Raw genomic sequence first — 15,969 nt, forward strand, 5'->3', positions numbered from 1 at the left:
GGGGGGTTGGTTACAGTCAGAATTTATTGAACAGAATGGTCACCAGGGCAACAAACATGAAGCAGACAGCGATGAGGCAAACACCAGGGGGAGCCCCCACCACTGAGTTGTGAGGGCGCTCGTCAGGATCGGACCGTCTGGACTGTTTCCCTTCATCACTTCATTCTGACTTTCTTCACTGAATTCTGGGAATAACTGGGAAATATTCACGGGAAGGAAGCAATACAATATCAATCCGCCGTGCCAACCCCTCCCCACCCCAGCACCCGTGAGGAATGATGGCGGTTGACCTTTGATCCTAAAATCACCGGTCAAATAGACACTAAAGAGATTAACGGAGGAAGGGGCCAAGGCTCAGACAGGAAGTGGAGTTTAGGATTCATTTCAAACCACAACAGCAAATCAGCTAACGAGCGGTCGCCGCGGGACCACCGGGGGGGCGGGACACGCCCCTCGGGTCTCCCCGTGGTTGTCACCTGCATCGCCTGCCGTTTACAGGTTTACGCATCACTACGAGATATATACGATACAACGGTTCACATTTTGCATATATCTGTGCATTTATATATAATTTTTTTTAGGGTGTAAATTCAATCTCCAACAGCTAGTTCGGACGGGGGACGGGGGGGGGAATGAGAGAAGCTAAAAAAGGAAGAAGGGGAGGAAGCAGGAGGAAAAAACCCATTATGGAGAGATAGATGGAGAGGTGGTCGGCCCGCCGCCGGGGGGGGGGGGGGGTTCCGCTCTAGCAGCGGGTTTCGTAGATGCCGGAGCGGCCGATGTATCGCACCCATTTGATGACGTCGTGGTCACTGTAGTTGAGCTTGGACTCAAACACCTTCAAGTAGCGCACCTTCAGACCAGACGGGGCGAAAGGAACCTGCAGGGGGGGGGGGGGGGGGCAAAAAGCCACGCGTCAGAGGCATGATGGGAGACGTAGGCAAGAAGCAGGCACGGACTGAACTGCATGCATTCTGACCTCAAAGTTCATGGAGATGGGGGGCCTGGCCCATTTCTTCTTATCGTTGGTGGGCAGCAGCTCGATCTCAGCGCTGATCTGAGACTCCTTCATGCCAGCCATGCGTTTGATCCTACACACACACACACACACACACACACACAGAGGTGACATACCGCATGTGTGTGTGTGTGTGTGTGTGAGAGAGAGATTCTGGATTCAGGCAGAGCAGCGACTCACTTCCAGACGATGGCGTTCTCACTGGCCTTGTACTTGGCTTTTCCTTTCATGCAAATCACCTGCACGCCGCTGGTGTTGAGAGGCGTGGGGATACGCACCTGAGGAGATGAGGAAGAACCGCCCGAAGCAATCAGGGTCTCCCACCGCCGACCTCGCCGTCCCGCGAGGACAAGCGAGCAGATTCATTCGTTTCGGCATCAGCGGCTCACCTCAATTTTCTGGGCCAGCAGCGACGGCTTGAAGTTGGACTTGATGACCACCTTGACCTCCAGTTTAGTGCGGCCGACCTCCCTGACCAGAGGGATGACTCTGAACGGCAGGATGATGTCTTTAGTGGTGCGGTACCTGCGGGGGGGGGGGGGGGGGGCGGAGGTCATTTCTACGATCGTTTGTCTACAGCTTTCTCATAAAACAAAACACACGCGACGGACGCTTCGTCTGCCATCGTTCCGTCACGTTAAGACGAAACCAAAACATCCACTGACCTCATGAGCTCGTACTCGCCATCGGGGGGGATGAAGCTGATGCTGCGCTCGGAGTCAAACTTACTGAGGCGCACGCACTGGTGGAAAGTACAGTCGTCGATGGCGATGGACTGCTTCCCACTGCCGGGAGGAAAGAAACGCATCAGAAACAAAACGGGCGAGACAAAAGAAAGAGTTACATCTGCTCAAACTACTGATGGCGGGGGCTACAACTACGACTTTCCCTCATCTTACGTGCAGTTTAAAAAAGGAGCTATGAAGACGGAACACACAGAGACAGCTGCTAGCATCACGCAGACACAGAGAAACACACACAACGGTGCAACCGAACAGATCACAAGCCCTGCTGGGTGTCAAAAGTCATGCAGGCAACCATCCCACACAAAGCTTGTCTGATCTGTAGGTGGGTGGGTGGGTGTGTGTGTGTGGGGGGGGGGGTCTGATGTGGCAGAGGGTGAGGACACTTAATACAGTACCTTCCTCCCCCTAAATCACTGAGGTACAGCACATAGAAAAGAAAGAGGGAAAGAAAGGAGAGATGCATCCAAAGGAAAGAAAAATCAAATAAATTGGAGCGTCCGACTTCTAAACATCGAGACACTCAGAACAGAGGCGGGGCAAACGGACAGGTAATACCGGTCAGAAATGCGGGCGGGGCTCGGGTCAACAACCCGCCGTCGTCGCATCGCTCACCTCTTCCCCGCTTCGTCGGACGCGCCGCCCTTGCCCTGCTTGTCGATGACGATCTTGTCGTTCATGCCGAACTTGCACTCGGGCATCCCGCTCAGGTAGCTCTTCATCACCACCCTGCCCGACACGTGGGCGCTCAGGACCTGGCCTGGAAGGGGAGGGGGCAGAGTTCACGGCGCTTTCTCTGAGAGGTAAAGACGTGGAAACGTTTCGGAACCCGCCGCGCCGCCGCCAGACGGACCTTGTGGCGACATGAGCAGGTTGACGCTCTCCAGAACATCCAGGAAAAGCTCGTTGCGCCGATACTTGATGCCCTCGCGCCTCCAGCCGATCTGCCCCGTGACCTGGCTGGTGATCTGGGACTGCTCCTCTTTAGTCTGAGACACAGGGGGGGGGGGAGAGAGTAACGCATGACCGGGGGGGGGGCGACATCAGCGGGGAGGAAACCGAGCGCGCCGCGTCGGTGCTTCGTTACCTGGTGCTGCACCGCGACGTGGTCCGGGCCATGAAAAGAAAGCAAAAGGACAACGTTGCCGTGACAACGCTCAGCTGTATCGCTTGGCAGTAGAGATGAAGCCGGTCCCACTGACCTGTCCCTTAATGCCCTGCTGGGTGATGAAGGTCTTCAGAGCGCCGGTCTCAGAGTTCTGGGGGTAGCCGAAGTCCAGGATCTCTAAACAAGCACAGCCAATCAGGACACGGCGCCGGTTCATCCGGATCGACGGGCGAGCCGGCGAGCTCCTACCGTCCAGCAGCTCGTAGATGAGCACGAAGTTGTTCTTGATGTTCTCCTCGCTGATCTTGCCGAAGTAGGCCGTCATGACGTCGCACATCTTGTAGAGGAACTCGAACACCATGGCGGCGTTGACATTCTGCTTGGTGACGGCCGCCAACCAGATGTTGGAGCGCTTGACGTGAAAGAAGCTGGTGCGGGCGATGTTCGTCACCGGCGATCGGACCTGCTGCCGGGCGTGGATCACGTTGACGCGGAACGCGTCCACCGCGTTGCGCCTGAGGGGAGGGGGCGAGAGGAAAGGAGGAGTCACACGTTTGCGTGGGGGGGGGGTACGATTGGGCAGTCGGTTCACGCTTTCAAAATGGCGCCCTGCCCCCGTGACAAACATCCAGACGTCCAATTTCTGTGCTGGATAACCAAATGATTCTGGAATTAAGGGGTTTATTGAAACCAAATGGAGGAAGACGCCTGGAGCTGGTGTGTTAGCACGGACAAGAGAGCGTTGTTTGGGGGGGGGGGGGGGGGGTATCAGAGTTTAGGCTGAGATCCAGGCAGGAGCTTCACAGAAAAAAAAGGATTCAGGAATCTGATCTCAAGCTGGAATATCTTCAGGAATACAACCCTCAACCTTCTAGCTTAACATTCATTCAACATGACGAATCTAAAAAAACAAAAACAAAAGAAGACATCCCATCTGAAGCCGAGTATTCAGCCCCGGCCGCTCCACCCTCACCGGCGTTCCCGTTTGGACACGGCACCACAAAGAACTAAACGTTCCCGAGACGGAAAATCAAAACATCGACGTCTAAACGTTTGTTAGGGCAATCGCTAAAAGTCCAGGAGGACCGGACCTGCTTTCTGCTCCGCCCGACCGTTTTATCGCTGCTGTGATGTCATGACAGGCGACTCATGCTTTAGTGTAAAGACGTCGACTGTGGCATCAGTGCGCATGCAGTTTGGAGTTTCAAGGGGTCATTGATAGATGGCCATGGGCGGGGGGGGGGGGAGGGGGGCATGCTTGATGGGCTCAAGCGTCTCTTACCTATTCCTACAGGATGGACAGATGGAGGAAAATGGTGATAGAGAGGGGAAAAAAGGATGAAGTAAAAGGCGAGGAGAAAGACAAAAATGCACGAGAGACATTTTTGTGCTTGACGCACACAAGACGAGTCAAAACGGAGCTTATGATGACGTCACGATTTCACCCGAGAGCATCAGGAAGTCGTTTGGGTTTAATACAAGACCTCTCCTGATTCAAAACCTGGACTTCAACATGAAAGGTGCGACAGCCAAAGCCCTCACAACCGAATCACGCGCAGCGATAACCACGTTGAACAGTCGCCATGACGATACCGGAGCTGCCGACGGCTGCAGACGCAGGACGAGACGCGGTGCACGCCGGTCTGTAACCCCCCCCACGTACCCGATGTCGTCACGGTAGACCCGGGAGATGAGCACCTCCCCCTTGTGGTTGTAGATGAACAATCCTCCGATCATTGTAGCTGCTTCTCAGTCCCGACCGGCCATGGCGAAACCAAACCCCTGAGACGGAGGAGAGGAGAGAGACGTTACAGGAAAGGAAGGGGGCGCCATGGAGAAGTGAGAGCGGTGCGTGTGCGTGAGAGACCACCAGCACAGGGGCGCGCTTGTCCTTCACATCCTCTCAGCCTCACACACACATCACTTATCGCCAGCTGAGTCAACCCCCCCCCCGTCCGCGGTGATGAGTGTTTAGCGCGTGCGTGAGCGCGCACGCACCAAACAGCACTACAACACAGGCTATCAAGAGACCACAAATGTTTTCTTCCCCAAATGAGATTAACGGTAGTTTAACACGCAGCCTGGCTAATCACTTCCACGGACGCGTGAAATTCACACGCCGCCGTTAAAGCAGGCGCGTTAAAATGGATGAAACGAGCCAACGTGTCGCGCTTTCCTGGGTAAGAGCGACACGTTCAGAGGGTTTCCTTCTTTCATGTGTGAATTTCCTGGAAACCAGGGAGGACGAAGGGGAAAGCTTGAAATTCCTCGAAGGCACAGACCAGATAACAATCAATACAGGAGGGATAGAAAACAACAATTATATGCCCCAAACCCCGCTAGAAACAGGCACGAAGGAGCCATCGAATAACCCGAGCACGAATCTTGTGAAGGGGGATTTAATCGCCCTTTTATTAGCCGAAAGCCGAGATGTCTGCTTACACGGGCCGCCTCACGACGTTCACACATTTTTTCGTATTCTGCAATTTGTTCCTCGCCCGGCGACACGTCCGCCAGCTCAGCTCCGTGCGCCACGTTCTTCCCCGGCTAGCGTTCCGGCGGCCCACGGAGGCTTGACCTTCGGGAAGGATCGAAGTGATGGGAGAATGGACCGAGTAAGACGGAACAGTAGCAGCAAGCTAATTTAGCTTACGGTAAGATGCTAGCTGAGCGCCGATGTTCACCGAGCCGACGTCGAGCAGAGCGGGAGCACACAGCGGGACTTCCGTTTAGTGAGAATTAGAATACCAGATGATTCATCAAGCATCGTTAGCAGGTTCTACCAACACACAGAAAACAATGTTTATATATATATATATTTAAGTTTACCCAATAAGGTAATATCATTGATTTGCTAGAGGTATGCGAATTTGTGTGCTTTTATTTTGTAGGAAATATCACTTCCGCCACACTTTTTTACGCCGCTAGCTTTTTGTTAGCCAAACGGAGCTGCAGCTAACATTGCTAACGCTAGCATTGCCGCCGATGTTCAATATTACCTGCCACGGTTATCGACTATCGTGTCAAAATTCTGACAAGATACGCGTCGTCCCATCGACTCCGTGAACTCACCCGAGTTCTTTCACCAACGCCACCGGTGTTCCTCGCCCCCGTGCGCCTCGGATTTAGCCAATGTCAGGGATCCAGGCGGCTTCCCCAGTCCACACACACCCGCTTCCGCTCTTCTCCTCTCTGGCTGCGCGAGCTGTCAGCTGACCCGCCCGTCTCTTACGCACAGCCGTTCCGCTGACAGGAAAAGGCGCGGCTGCAGAGACGTCGTCTAAACCGCACCCAGGCCTTGTTCTCTTCTGAGGTCCACACTCGCTGCCCGCTAATTATCACGGTCGGGTGTGGATTAATTATGTAAATATAAGACTTCAGCGTGATTGGGTCTCAACCATTTTTTTTTTAAACTGATGTGCTCCTATTGAATGTTCTAAATCTAGAGTAAACATCGAGTTTACCCTCGAATCTCAAGGGAATGGGGAACAAGAAAACTATTTTTCCATGTGGGAAAACTAGAAATATTTTATCATTCAAAACCACTGGTTTCTGTGGGTGGTCTGGATTTATTCCGTCCAGTTGATCAGACTGTTTTAGGTTCAAGTTTGGACCTAATCACCTCTCTAAAGTAAAAAAAAAAAGAACATTCTGCCAAGGGTCATCCTGTTCTCAGTCAAACCTAAAATGTACGCGCACGTACACACACACTCCTATTAGCTCAGTCTAAAATCCACCTTTAAATGCAAACATGACCTGATGTACAACAAACAACTCAAACTGCTGCTTTATGAACACACACGTTACACGAATCAAACCACAACACACACACAAAAGTCATAAAATTATATTTATAAATAAAAAGAAATGTTCTCCTTGATAAAAGAGTAGTGTGAAAGACATAAGAATTGTTCCCCCCCCCCCAGCAGAGTCTGAAAATGCTCTGGTTTAACAGATGAAAATGCAGCTGTGTAAAAAATGACTCTTGCAGACGAATGCTCATTAGCGTTAAAATTAAACTAGTTGTGCCCAACTACACAAAAAAAATAAAACAAATGCATTTTTTTTACTGTAAGGACTGTAATTCTATTGCACTACATACAAACATTTCAATTTCTTCCTCTCCTAAATCGAGCAAACATTTTAAACGTCTGAATAGTGTGAACAGTTTGTGTTTGCCGCCGCCGCCATCTTGTCGTGTTTATTCTTCGTCCGAGGTCGTGAGGCATTGAAAGAACAGGAGGGAAGGAAGAGGCTTCTTTCGCTACGTTTCGACGCAAAGCGGTGGGGAAGTGCAGAGAACGCAAGACGAGGAAGACAGAGAGGACGGGGAGACCGTCGGAAAAAACATCCGTGCAGAAAAGCGCCGAGTCATCTTCCTCAACCGTCCGTTTCCACTCCCGCCCCCGCCCCTCCTGCTCTTTATCTCTTATTTGTCCGTATGCAAACTCGTCCCCAGCGAGGAGTGGAAACAGAGAGGGTTGCTTTGGTTCCATGTTTAGCAGGGGGTTTCTTCACTGAAGAAAGTATGGCCGCTACTACTAGAGAGAAAAGCACAGCAGAGGAAGAACGTTCTCTTTCAGCCGACAACACGACAGGATTGCATCCATTTCATCCAAAAGTCTTTGGTCAGGTCAGACTTCTAACCCCCCCCCCCCCCCCAGCCTAATGACACCTGAAAGCTGCTGCTGCTTCACGATTGGCCGACAAACCTTGCTTTACATCACGTCTACAAAGAACTCTCCAGCGCTGCCTACTGCCAGGCGCAGGGACTGCCTTGATGCCGCCAGCTCGGGGGGCGCAGAGGCCAGCTCTCTGCCTGGGGGTGCGCCAGGGGCAGCTGTAGACAGGTGCGGGGGCTGCGGGGGAAGGCCAGGGGGGCCATAGACCAGGCCAGGGCTGTAGGCTATCGAATGAGAGGCAGCGCTACGATGGCTGACGGAGCTACGGATGCTGCGCTCACTAGGGGGCGCCGCCGAGCGCTCACTGGGAGCCCGGTGGCTCCTGATCTCGGTCTCGCTGCCGCTGCCGCCCGACTTCCTGATGTCGTTTTTGCTGCAGTTGGAACCACTGCTTCCTGGAGACGGAGCAAAAGAGACGATGATTACTATTCAAGTGTAATAAACAAACACAGTGTGATATTTAAAATCCTCTCAGCCCTCCACCAGCCACACTGGAGAAGAAGGTGACCCAGTTTGTGACTCTCAGGGGAGACGCATGATTAAGTCAGACACGGTCACTGAGCATTCGCCGCCTTCCACAGGCTTACAAGGCTTTACATTTAATAGTTTGTTAAACACGCAGAGTTTTTGAGAATCCTCATATGACAGTGAGATACGGCTGGTTCAGCCGCTTCCCTCCACTAAAAACCGCACCTTCTAAGCTTTCCATTTCGACACATCAAACATACGAAAATACAACACGCCGATAACACAGACTTGGAACTGCTGGGAGGCAGAGCTCGACTGTTCCCCTCTGAAAGTAAAGCCAACTTCAGCATTCTTTGGCGTGTAACCACACAGAGGAGTATGGAGATAAAACATGTATGCCGAGATTCACATCTGGCTTTGGCTATGAAAACAAACGAAAATCTGCAACGTGTTCCCGAGGATTCCTTCGTCTCCCTCCGTGCAAACAGATACTTTCAAAAAAAACCTGCCGAGGTTTAAGATGTGCTTTGCTCTTTCACACGATACCCAACGCGGCTCACGTGAATTAACGTCAGGCTTGACGCTTGTTAAATCCTTATCTTCTTCTCTCTCCTGTGAGCTCTGGCGTTCTGCCTGAAGTCTTGTGTTGTGGGGGGGGGGGAAACCATGTGTTTGCTACAGATATCTATTTTATTCTACCATTATAAAACATTGCCCCCCCCCCCATCATCGGTCTGCTGTTACCGTGGCTACTGGACATTTACTAAGTCGACTGCACCCACCACTCTGCTGGCTTCCTGCACTGCCGGCTCCTGGTCCACCGTGGAAAGGCTGTGGAAGGTCATATGGGTGTGGAATGGGGAACTGGTACGGCAGGGCCATGGGCCATGGGGCTGCCCCAGGGTGGGGCAAAGGGGGGACGGTGTCCTGATCAGACGCACCTCCACTGGAACCATCATGGTCGTGCAGAGACAGGTGGGTCATGTCTGGGGGAAAGACGCATCGGAGTCAGACTAAGACCGGAGGCGTTAAAGTTCGTCCCGGAAGATCCAGGAAGTCGGCGATGAGCTTTGCTTTACTTAAAAACCGACCTAACCCACGAGCGGAGCGTCCACTTACTGCCACAGAGGTCTCCAAAGATATAGTAGCACTGTTCAGAGAAGGTGATCTTGTTGACGGTGTGTCGGATGTAACCGGCCTTCAGCAGGTTGCTGGCGTATTTGCGGGCCTCTCTGCGATCGGCGAACCCTTCCACGTGATGGAAGAGCCAGTCCACGACATCGGAGCCTGAGGACAGAGACACGCATCTCGGGTACCGGACACGCAAACCAGATGGACAAGGAGTCTGTGTGTTTAGGAGTCATTTATCTTTCCTTGGCTAATTTTAATGTTCGCAGATCTGGTTTAGTGAAGAAGAGAAGATGATACGACTACAATAAAGAAATCTTTTTGACATCACCAGATGCATGTAGCGAATCATTTGTGTACAGAAACAGTTCATTTTGAATCGCGGCGTTCATTTCTAATGATGATAGAATGTACGCTTCATCTACACGGTGGATGATAAATGTCCTGCAATGGGAATATTCAGATGGGAACAAAGTGATTTTGATGCTGAAACGGTGTGCAGGTTTCGTGTGGTCCTGCTGGACCCTGTCCTCCATTTTCAAAGACATACCGATAAAGGCGTTAGCGATGGTTATCTTGAGCCACATCCTGTCCCGCACCTCCAGACCCGACTCTGCGCAGGCCATGGCCTTAGCTACGATTGCCATGTCACTGTGGATGGAGAGGTGGAAGTCATCGAAACCTGGGAAAAGATCAGAGGACAAGCCAACGGTTACCGTGGTAACCCCAGCGCATGTTGCATACCTAATTGAGGAGGTTCTATTTTTCTTATGCAAGGTCAGTCTCCAAAAAGCAAGTTGTTTGCGTCCCAGAATGTTTCAGCCTGGTTGTTCACATTCTTCAGCAACAAAAAAGATGACTTGTTTTGTAAGAAAATAGTGTAGGAAAAAAACTTTAAATCTTGAGGAGCGGGGCGATCTTTGTGAGTTATGGCTTAGCTCCGACAACAGTAAGAGTGGATGGATTATCAGAGGCTGAAGTCAGGAAAAGCTGGAACAGAGAGAAGGAATGTCGGGAGAGGGAAGGGCCAGGCTTCGTACTCCGGTTCCCCCGAGATGTTGTCTGAAGCGGAGGACCGCTCTACATTTCTGTAGGTTGGGGTGTGGAGGGGCTCCAGAACACAAGCCGAATGTTCAGAAAGTAAAGTCTTGACACGTGAAAAACCAGGTGGATTTTATGCATCATGTATGAAACTGTATAAATAGTAAAAAGGGTTAAAAACAAAATAAATGTAAAGAGGAGAGTCAGGATTTAGTCGTTTTGGATTTAAGCATCGTAACTGGCATCTGCAAAAAGGGCGATGTCACTCACGCTCAGTCTCGGGGATGGAGCTGCTGATGGAGGAGCTGGTGGAGGTGACGGTGCTCATGGAAGGGCTCATTCCGTACGCCGGGTACACCCCGGTCATAGCCGCCGTGTGGGACACCCACGCGGCGGGGTCGATCGGCCGGATGGGCTCGCCTGGTGAATCACACACGATTTCCGGTTAGTGACGGAGATATTACTGGAGCCAGAGGAAGACTTTTAAATAAAAAATGCATGTGCAGTTCAAACGGAAACAAAAACCCACTTCTGGGCAGAGCGAAGCAGCTCCGAGGGTTGGGGTCCCAGCACTTGGCCACAGTCAGAGTGATGGGGCTGATGACAGACACAGAAGAGACTGAGCTTGGCTGGAGGTCAGTATTTCCTTGGGTTCGATATATTGCTGCCCAAGCATCCGCTGGTGAATATTAACATTCGCCCGCGTGCTGCTCACCCTGGCTTGTGCACGATGTCCCGAAGCACTCGGACCGCATCGTCGTTACTCATGTTCTCAAAGTTGATGTCGTTCACCTAGAGAAGAGAAGCTAATCCAGTAACCGCTCAGGTTCTGAGCAAATATTCGTATTAAAAAATATATACAGTAATTCATTATGACGACAAAGGACGAGCCAAGCACTGCAACGCTTTTACAAATGATCATCTGAATGAGTGCTGACAATAAACACAAACTCAACACACACGTTTTCCTGGTCCCGCTCCAACGCATGCGAACACAAAAAAATGTTCGTCTGATGCATGCATCTCGCTCACACACACACACACACACACACCTGGAGAAGCATGTCCCCAGGCTCAATGCGTCCATCTGCAGCCACGGCCCCTCCCTTCATGATAGAGCCAATGTAGATTCCTCCATCTCCTCTCTCATTACTCTGACCCACAATACTGATGCCCAGGAAGTTGTACTTCTCTGTAAAGGAGGAAAACACACACGTCCGAGAGTGAGGCGAAGCAGCGGCGACGCCAAACACGCCCCCCCCCCCGTCTTGTGAAATTAATTCCAGAAAACGAAGCTCGGGACGATTCCCGATAAAAGGGATTCACTCTGTGTGCAGCGTCCACACGGCTGTGGGACTTACCCATGTTGAGAGTGACGGTGATGATGTTCAGGGACATGGTGGAGTCGGTGATGCTGCTGAACGAAGACGACTGGAGGAAAAGGAAAGCGTTGTGAGGAGAAAGAAGCCCAAGTCACAACCTGGTACGAGATTCTAACAAAAGCGGATCCGGGGCTGATCCAAGTCCGATGCGTCCGAAGCGTGTGCGGTCTCACCCTGTCCATATTGGAGGCCTTAGGTTTCCGTCTGCGGCGGCGGTGTCGTCTCATCAGGTGAGAGGAGCTCTGCTCGGTGGAGCTGCTGAATCTGATTACAGGAAGAAGAGACCCTTTTTAGAATCTATGTGCACAGGAGAAAAATCAATCAACTTGTGACTCAAAATGTGGATATGATCCCTAACCATGCACCAGATGGAGTCTGGGTGGGGGGGGGGGGGGCGAAAGCTAAACACCCCTGCTGAAGACAATCCACCCTATAATAAACTATCAATTCAGTTATCAGGTAAAAGATGAACTAAAAACACAACAGCAGGCATTTTTTAATCACCAATAACATCCAACTCGAGCCTTTTCCACGAGCAACACAGACTAATAAGAAGCCCTTTAAACACCGTTGAATGAAGGAAGCGCCTGCCAGGAGACGGGACCAGCTTTAACGGCACCTAACCCACTTCGTTTAAAAGTTATGACCCGACAACACGATCCAAGGAGGCGAAAAATGTCTTTCTATGTTAATGCCGTTTATCCCCATAAACAGGAAAAGCGCAGAGAGATGCTTTCATTATGTTGCAAACATTTCTATGAGGCCTGGGAAAGAACCTGGGGGGGTTGGGGGGGGGGGCGACCACAAAACCCACAAGGCAATTAGATTACAAGTCTCTGGAAAACACATCATAAACTCCAACTGGAGACGTATGCCTGTTATTGGGAACCTAACCTGCTGGTCGCGTCGTCATCCTCTGAATCAAAGCAGGAAGTGGATTCCAGCTCACTGCTCATGAAGGATGAGCAGCTGTCAAACTCGGGGCCCCCGCGTCCCTGCGTTCGTGACGAGACGCCGTTCTGTCTCCCCCCTGCAGAAATAACAGAACGGTCAGGAAGCATCAGAAGATGGTAAAACTGTGGACAAAGAAGTGATGCGACTGAACAGGGAGAAGAAACTGGAATGAACAAAACACCTTTCTGACCGTGGTCGCTGGCGTGCTTGCGTCTCGACTTCTCCCGCTCCCTCCTGTGCGACACCACCGAGCCCGTCTCTGTGTCGTTGTCCAAACTGTCCCGGCCGCTTGCCGCTTTCCCACTTCAAGCAGAGACGTACGGCAAAGCGGAGTTTAAAAGGGAGGTGAGATAAGAAGAATTAGAATCGTTATACGACAGCGACCATTTTCTATAGGACAACAACAAATGTCTGATTGATTAAGAATAGAATTGATGTACTAACTGATAAGAAGGGGGTCTCGAGTCTCCGATGCCCCCAGTCCTCTCCAGCGGGGGCGCCGCCTCTAAACAATCTGCCACCGAGCCTGCATCTGCGTTAGCGCCGTCTCCGGAGACAAGCTGTGAACAGAGAGAACCGGATCAGTCAGAGAGATGAGAGGGAAGAAGGCACCAAAAGGACAACTCGCAAAGTTAGGACAGACTGAGCCAAAACCTGGATCCAACATGGGAGGAATCTACGAGTCTCTGCAGGGAAAAATACGACTCGGAATATTTTCAGATTATCACATTGGACTGTTTACATTCCTGTTGTTTTTTCTTTTGCCCTTTAGTCCCACTCCCTCGGCACTATTTATGATTATAATGCAGCACCTCCCCCCCCCCCCGTGTCGTATCTGACGTGCAATGGGACCAGAATACGGCTGCCAGAACTAGAATTCAAGACACAAAAGCTCGTTCGATTATACTTTACAAACAGCAGAAAAAAGCTGTTCATTTCCAAAGTTCAAGCATCACATTTTAACCCCTTTTTACAGCGTCCAGTCGTTTTCTGTTCAGAGAGGCGAAGGAGTTCATTTATACCAGGATGTCTGAGGTGTACGAAACACATTTGGATGGGAAAATACAAATCTGTTTTCCACGGGACAACAAAGTACAACTATTGTGATGCGATGATAGCCAGCCCCCCCCCCCCCCCCAAAGAGGTCAGTCAGTCAGCTCACTGAAACAACAGCTGATCGGTGGGGACAAACAGATGGACAGGCTGTAACAGACAATATTCTGTTGTACATGGAACATTTCAACAGTCCTCAAGGGGGAACACACACACACACACACGCACACACACACACAGTGTTGAGAACCCTGAAATGAAACCAATAATTACAACCATACTAGAATAAATTAACTCAACACTTTGGCATTTCAAGCAAAAGACAGAATTTTGTAATATCTTGTTAGAGGACATGTCGTGAGGCTTAAACAACGAGATTGGGGTATTTCATTCAAATGAAACAAAATCATGAAACATACCCATGATACCACACGTCCGTTAAAACAGGGCAGCTTAGCATTGTCGTCGGATATTTCCTCCTTAACAACCCTGTAACGAGAACAAAGGTCTGTCAGTAATTACCATTTCCCAACACAAAAGCACTCCTGGGGCAATAAAACATGAGGATGCATTTAGAGGAAATGGAGACAGGCAATACTTCTACCAGACGGAACAGACACTGACAACCAGGACTACCGATGTTTACTGCCTAGAGACGTATACAATACTCGATATTTACTGCCTAGAGACGTATACAATTCTGCCTATAAAGAATGTTAGTACTGATTAATGTGGAATGAAGTAAGGGCACCAATATAAATGTATTCTTTGAACCTTTCTGCAAAGACAAAACCCCTCTCACTGCTCTTTCACCAAGGTGACGAAACAACACATTCAAGGAATCCAAGGCAGAATATTGGGAGGGACGCAACCTCAATGCAGCACAGATAGAAACCAAAAAACCATAGAGGGTGTCTTTGTAACTGATTTGCTCAAGCTTTCACTTCTGCCTGAGATACTTATACTTAAAATAATTATGCTCGGAAGGAACAGGAAGGATCTGCATTCCTATATCTCCCGCCTGGATGGTCTCAACGGAATAAGTGTTTTCATGCGCCCTGATCGGATCACAAATCGGTATAAACCACCCCTCTCGGTCGGGATAGAATTGTGATCGGATCGAGCTAGATTGGGTCAGACTATTCCGATTTGGGTGTGTACATGAAGCATTTTTATTCCGATCGGGATTTTAACCAGATTACATGTGTCTATGTAAACGCACCTAATGTCAAACTAGTTTTAAAACCTTGTCAGCCAGTCATTCTTATACGAATGGGCGCCAGAGTCTATTCAGTCTGACAGGTTGCTTCCACAGATACTCCTTGGAGGAAAGGTTTCAGTGGGATATTTACAAACTGTTACCTTCACTCCTCCGGACACGAATAGCTGTGGTGTAGGGTTCTCCCAAAGCAGCACCTCTTTCCCATTTTGCAAATATCCAAGAGCTTGTTTGCCCCCCCCCCCCCCCCACCCTGCTTACAGTTTGACGACAAAAATCTACTTAGGGAAACCACAGTGAAGAGTGTATTGTCCGTGGGGGGATTATAAAACATCTGGTTCTCCCTGCCATGTTTTAACACAAAAAGGACACGCTCATAAAGCTGCCACGGTGATGGACAGGGACATTCCTGCGTCCAACTCCGCATTCCTCTGGCTAATAGACAACAACAACAGCAGCAGCAGCAGCACGGGCCTGCTGCAGCTGGACTCACTGGAACCGGCCGTTCTACTGCGTTTACACCCTTGATATTAGCCTGCTAGCATACACATAACATACATTAGCCTGCTAGCATACACATAGCACACATTAGCCACACACTAAAGTTTACATTATGAAAGCCACCCTCGCAAGGATAACATCAGTCCTGTCAATTATCCATTCCGCAGGTTTAAACGGTTTAAGATCGTTCCGCGCTTGAGACAAAGTGACAAATACCAAACTTGGTCAGGCGAAGTCTCGCAAGCTAGTAGCCGCACGAGCAATGTAAACAAACGGGGTCGAACTGCTAACGCTACGAGCTGGTCGCTAACGGCTAACAAAGGAACGGCGTTTCGGCAAAGTGTCCAGCAAAATGATCGGACAAGCAGGCAGGCAGTGTTAAAACCCGATGCCAAAGCCCGCGGGATGAGGCTAAAATCACGTCAACGCAGGTTTAGCGGCGGACGACAGAGAGGAAACCCAGTATTGTTACGCCTTCTGAATGTTAATCACATTAGACCCAGTTACCCGAAGTCATCGTCCATTGATTTGAAGAAGAATTTGTAATTTGGTTTCTTGAGGACATTTTTGAAGTCCGCCAGAGTGACTTTGTCCGCCGGCACCGACAGTTTCACCAGATACGGCGTCTCCTGGTCGTCGAGGTGGTAGATAATTTTGGTCTCCCCCATCTCG

The 15,969-nt window shown here is 50.4% G+C and overlaps 2 protein-coding genes across 2 annotated transcripts; both read right to left on the reverse strand.

Annotated features, from left to right (window-relative positions):
- Positions 1–6: 6 nt before the first annotated feature.
- Positions 7–6,065, reverse strand: LOC137904229 (AP-2 complex subunit mu-A-like). Its single transcript, XM_068748378.1, has 13 exons — positions 5,942–6,065; positions 4,533–4,651; positions 3,119–3,384; positions 2,964–3,046; positions 2,849–2,854; positions 2,615–2,750; positions 2,377–2,521; positions 2,160–2,177; positions 1,684–1,803; positions 1,408–1,543; positions 1,199–1,296; positions 980–1,091; positions 7–880 (listed from the first exon to the last, which is right to left on the reverse strand). The coding sequence occupies exons 2-13, from the start codon at positions 4,604–4,606 to the stop codon at positions 746–748; spliced, it is 1,329 nt and encodes a 442-aa protein (XP_068604479.1). The 5' UTR covers positions 4,607–4,651; positions 5,942–6,065; the 3' UTR covers positions 7–745.
- A 657-nt stretch (positions 6,066–6,722) lies between these two features.
- LOC137904251 (segment polarity protein dishevelled homolog DVL-3-like) lies at positions 6,723–15,965 on the reverse strand. The gene is made up of 16 exons (XM_068748410.1): positions 15,805–15,965; positions 13,997–14,066; positions 12,969–13,084; positions 12,715–12,827; positions 12,465–12,600; positions 11,744–11,834; positions 11,550–11,619; positions 11,241–11,380; positions 10,904–10,980; positions 10,718–10,785; positions 10,459–10,608; positions 9,698–9,829; positions 9,139–9,306; positions 8,802–9,005; positions 7,770–7,946; positions 6,723–7,709 (listed from the first exon to the last, which is right to left on the reverse strand). The coding sequence occupies exons 1-16, from the start codon at positions 15,963–15,965 to the stop codon at positions 7,588–7,590; spliced, it is 1,995 nt and encodes a 664-aa protein (XP_068604511.1). The 3' UTR covers positions 6,723–7,587.
- Between the last annotated feature and the right edge of the window lie 4 nt (positions 15,966–15,969).

This window comes from Brachionichthys hirsutus, chromosome 15 (assembly GCF_040956055.1).
Source record: "Brachionichthys hirsutus isolate HB-005 chromosome 15, CSIRO-AGI_Bhir_v1, whole genome shotgun sequence".
In the NCBI taxonomy this organism is placed as follows: Eukaryota; Metazoa; Chordata; class Actinopteri; order Lophiiformes; family Brachionichthyidae; genus Brachionichthys; species Brachionichthys hirsutus.